Below are 4,149 nucleotides of genomic sequence, written 5' to 3'. Positions count from 1 at the left end.
GGCACTATGGAATAAACAAATACCTTCTGTTGAACATATCCAAACAGGTTACTTAACCATATGAGCCACAAGATAAATTACAGACAACTTGAAAATGCAGGAGTGTAAGGAGCTATGTGGTATTGACATGCAAGGAGTCACTGTTGGTAGGTATTCTATCTATTTTTTTCTATTATGGGTATTATATCAACCTATTTTCTAGTGAGTTTGGAAATTTGATTACTAGATTGGATTTTGTCGAATGTATTAGGTTTATAAGGTGTTAATAATGTGAAAAGGGGTTACATTGATTAAAAGTAAAATATAGTAAATGAGAGGTGGTAATCAGATAAAGATAATTTATAGTTCATTAATAGGTTGATGCCATTGATATCATCTTTCAGGTTAGTATCACAATCAGGTCAGTGAATGGTAATATTAGAGTAGTATATCGGTATGAGATGGTATTGTGAGCAGATGAAAAAGCCAGATGATTTTGGTAAGTAGAAACAAAAAGTGGATGAAAAAGAATACCTTTCCTAGACTAGAGATAGAATACTAAGTACTCATTCAGGTCACTGATATCAAGTTAATTTAAAACCTAAAAAGAGAGTAAGGGAGTATAAAATAAAACCAGTTTATATTTGATAATTTTAATATACAAAAATATAAATTACATTTAAACAATGTATTTCTAATTCCTTTTTATGTATCACAGAAAAAATATCTGAAAAAGTATATTTTAGATATATTTCTATTCATTTTTTCAATTAGAAAATGAACAGATATCCTATAAATAAGACAGAATTAAGTAAATTTTAAACTATTCACAATGGTACTTTTTATAAATAAATTAGGATTTCCTTATAAATAAATTATAATACTTAAAGAAAATATAATAGTTTCTTCTTCATATTACAAAAAAGACAGCCAAAATTCTGTAGTACTCTTAAAAGAAATAAAATCTTTCAGTCTGCTGCAATCTTTAAAACATAAGAAAAGAATTATACAAAAGAAAAAAAATAGGTAAGAAAATTCAGTCATTTCAAAAAATTAAAAAGCTTTACTAAGAAAAATGTTAATAAAATCCAATATTTCTTAAAAAATATAAAAAAGTATACACATAATCTCAAAAAACAAAACAATATTAACAGGCAAGAGGGATTATGTGGGTCCTACAGTATTTGAAACCATAAATTTTACTATTTTTTTTAGGTAATGCACAGAGTGATATCCACTGCAAGGATAAATATTGATGCTCAGAACATACTAACGTACAGGCCATACCTGTTCCTCAAAGTTTGGGCAAACTATTTCTATTAGAACTTATTTAAAATAAAATGAGATAACAATGTGTGCTATACAAAAAAATATAAATGAGCATTCCACAAATCAATCTCTTTATAATATATATATATCAAGTAAAAAAAAAAAAATAATAATCTTGAAAATCCAAGAAACCTTAGGCTAAGAGTATAAAAAGTCATTTGAGGCCAAAACGTACGTGGTCTTTAATGAAGAATCGGGAAAACACAATGAGATTTTATAAAAGGAAATTCCCAAGGTTGATAACCTAAGTAATAGGGAATTAGGATTACAATGAATGGGGAAGAGATATTTGAGGTAATTGGCAAGAGAATATCACATAAAAGGATACCAAGAATGTTAAGATGAGAACATTAATACATTTTTTTAAAAAGAAATCCAAAGGCAAGAAATTGTACTTTAAGAATGAAAACAAAGAGAGAATTTTGAAACACTGGCTAAGATATAAGAAAAACAACTGACAGTAATCAATACTAAACCGGCTAATCATATACAAAATTAAACAGAATAAAAATAATAAAAAAAAAAAAAAGAGAAATAACTGAATTTAGATTAAAATTCTTACCAACTGCTAGATGTTAAGTGTTGAATCAAGGTAATAATAAAATGACACAATCAACAGTCATGGCTTCACTTTTCTTAGTAGCTTCTGGTTTAATAAATTAGTTTGTAATAAACCTAATTCTTAAAGCTATTTGTATTACTGTCACCAGTATTGACACCATATTCAAATGTCAAAACAACAATAAATATATAAAGTTGACACTTATGAATAAATAAAAATTCTTTCTTTAAATATCTATATCAGCTTCACACCGAACAGAAAATATGTTTACATTAGTTCAGTTTAAAGCTTCTATGAAATTTGACAAATCATCATTGGTTAAATATTCAGCAATTATTAGCATACAATCGGAAGTCAGAAGGATTATATTTCTTTTACAACTTTCAGATAAGTTAATATCAACACCAGTTTCAAATTTCTTTAATTTTTCCAATAATATTCCTCTTTGTAGGCATAACTCTAAACTGGACAGAATAACATCATTATAAATAGGGTAATTACTCAATACTTCCTCATTGGTAATATTGTTGTTGCTTGAATATAGGGGCTTAATGGCATCACCTTTAATAATAACTAAAAAATCATACAGCGAACACTTACTATTAAATTTGTGTGATTTAATTTGCAAAATTTCACTGACACAATCATCTTGATAACATAACAGCTCATCAAGAATGTGTTGATTAGTGTTTGACAACCTGATATATGTACTAAAATCAATGACTTTCCTACATCCTTTCTTAAAGTTTTTAATTAGAAACATTTTGATGAGAAATTTAGCACAAATTTGATCTTCATTTTCTATTGCCTTACAGAGTGAAGTGCAATAGTGACGGTATGGCTCATATTCGAGGCAACTCATGTTAATATCAGCCCCATAAAATAAAAGTTCTTTCCAAATGTACACACGGTCATCCGAAGTTCTGCGATAGTCTACAGAGTGGTAAAGTGCAGTCTTACCTTCATTATCAACGGCATTAACATCAGCTCCATATTTCAGGAGTTCCTGAACAAGACCTAATCCTTTTTGCTCTATAGCAGCACAATGTAAAGGGGTCTCTCCAATAAGATTTCTTGCGTTAACATCAACTCCATACGAAAGAAGCAATTTGGTAACATCATAAGTATAGGAACAATGGAGAAGGGTATCCTCATTTAGCCCTATTTTAATATTAACATCAGCACCTGCTTTCAAAAGGTCTTCAATTTTTTTAAAGTTCATTTGGGAAATCATTGTTAACACCTTTTCCATTTTGAATAATGAAATACTATTATTTCAAATTAAATACAAGCTACAGTAAAAATATTATCTCAAAACAATCTGCAAATATTTAAAACTAAAAAAATTGATATCGAAAATAAAATGAATTAGGGTACAAATTTCAATGAACTTAAAATTACAGGTGATGAGTAAGAATCCATTTGTTGAAAAGAAGTTTCTTCTATAACTAAGTAAATTTTCACGAAGGAGTAATTACTTCACTATCATGATTTCCACTCCAAAAATATACTTTTACTACAATAGTCAGAAAAATAACCATAAATTCCATTGAAACATACAGCACTTCATTTTTAACCTACAACTTAATTGAAACCTTCCTTATAACCCGGCTTCGAGGTAACCCGGTATTGGCGTAAACATTAAGCATTTATCGATCTTAAACTTAATCAGTTTAAATTTTTGGATAACGTTCTAATGATATTTTCGGTGTGAGTAGAAAAAAAACTCCGGCAGCAAGAAATAAAAAAAAAATAAATTCTTGGTTATTATTTTTACTGGTTTAATAACATCACAACTTTTGACATCCTCTCCCTTAAAAGATATTTATAACCCCTAGAATTTTATATTACTGATTCTGTTTAAGACAGGTTTGGAACTTCCCGGCGCTTGTTTTGTACACCAGTAACATATATTTTTTAATTTAAATTTAAAAGGGATAATCAATTGAATCGTTTTTCACATTGCCTATAAAGTTTGAAATATAACTAAAACATTTTACAGAATCGTTTTCGAGTTAAAGGAGTTAAAATAAAATGTCGGGACAATTATCCGTAGAGTCATTAAATATTGTTGAAAATAAGACAAACCGGTGTATATTCACTAGTTTGTTTCCAAATGTTTTTCTTTTACTTTTTGTAAAATTTTAAGTTTCATTCGCTTGAGGCACCCCTGACATAAGCTTATAGCACCTCTGGCATAAGCTTAGAGAACCCCTGGCTTAAGCTTAGACCACCTCTGACGTACGCTTGGAGCACTCCACTTTTTTTTTTTTTTTTTT

General features: G+C 28.7%; 1 protein-coding gene across 1 annotated transcript; it reads right to left on the bottom strand.

Annotated features, from left to right (window-relative positions):
• Window positions 1–761: 761 nt before the first annotated feature.
• On the bottom strand, window positions 762–3,491 carry LOC106678554 (uncharacterized). Its single transcript, XM_067048769.1, has 2 exons — window positions 1,871–3,491; window positions 762–962 (listed from the first exon to the last, which is right to left on the bottom strand). The coding sequence occupies exon 1, from the start codon at window positions 3,120–3,122 to the stop codon at window positions 2,148–2,150; it is 975 nt and encodes a 324-aa protein (XP_066904870.1). The 5' UTR covers window positions 3,123–3,491; the 3' UTR covers window positions 762–962; window positions 1,871–2,147.
• Window positions 3,492–4,149: the final 658 nt, after the last annotated feature.

Source organism: Halyomorpha halys, unplaced genomic scaffold, assembly GCF_000696795.3.
Source record: "Halyomorpha halys isolate HHAL.00 unplaced genomic scaffold, Hhal_1.1 Scaffold146.1, whole genome shotgun sequence".
Lineage (NCBI taxonomy): Eukaryota > Metazoa > Arthropoda > Insecta > Hemiptera > Pentatomidae > Halyomorpha > Halyomorpha halys.
This window is presented reverse-complemented; position numbering and strand designations above follow the sequence as displayed.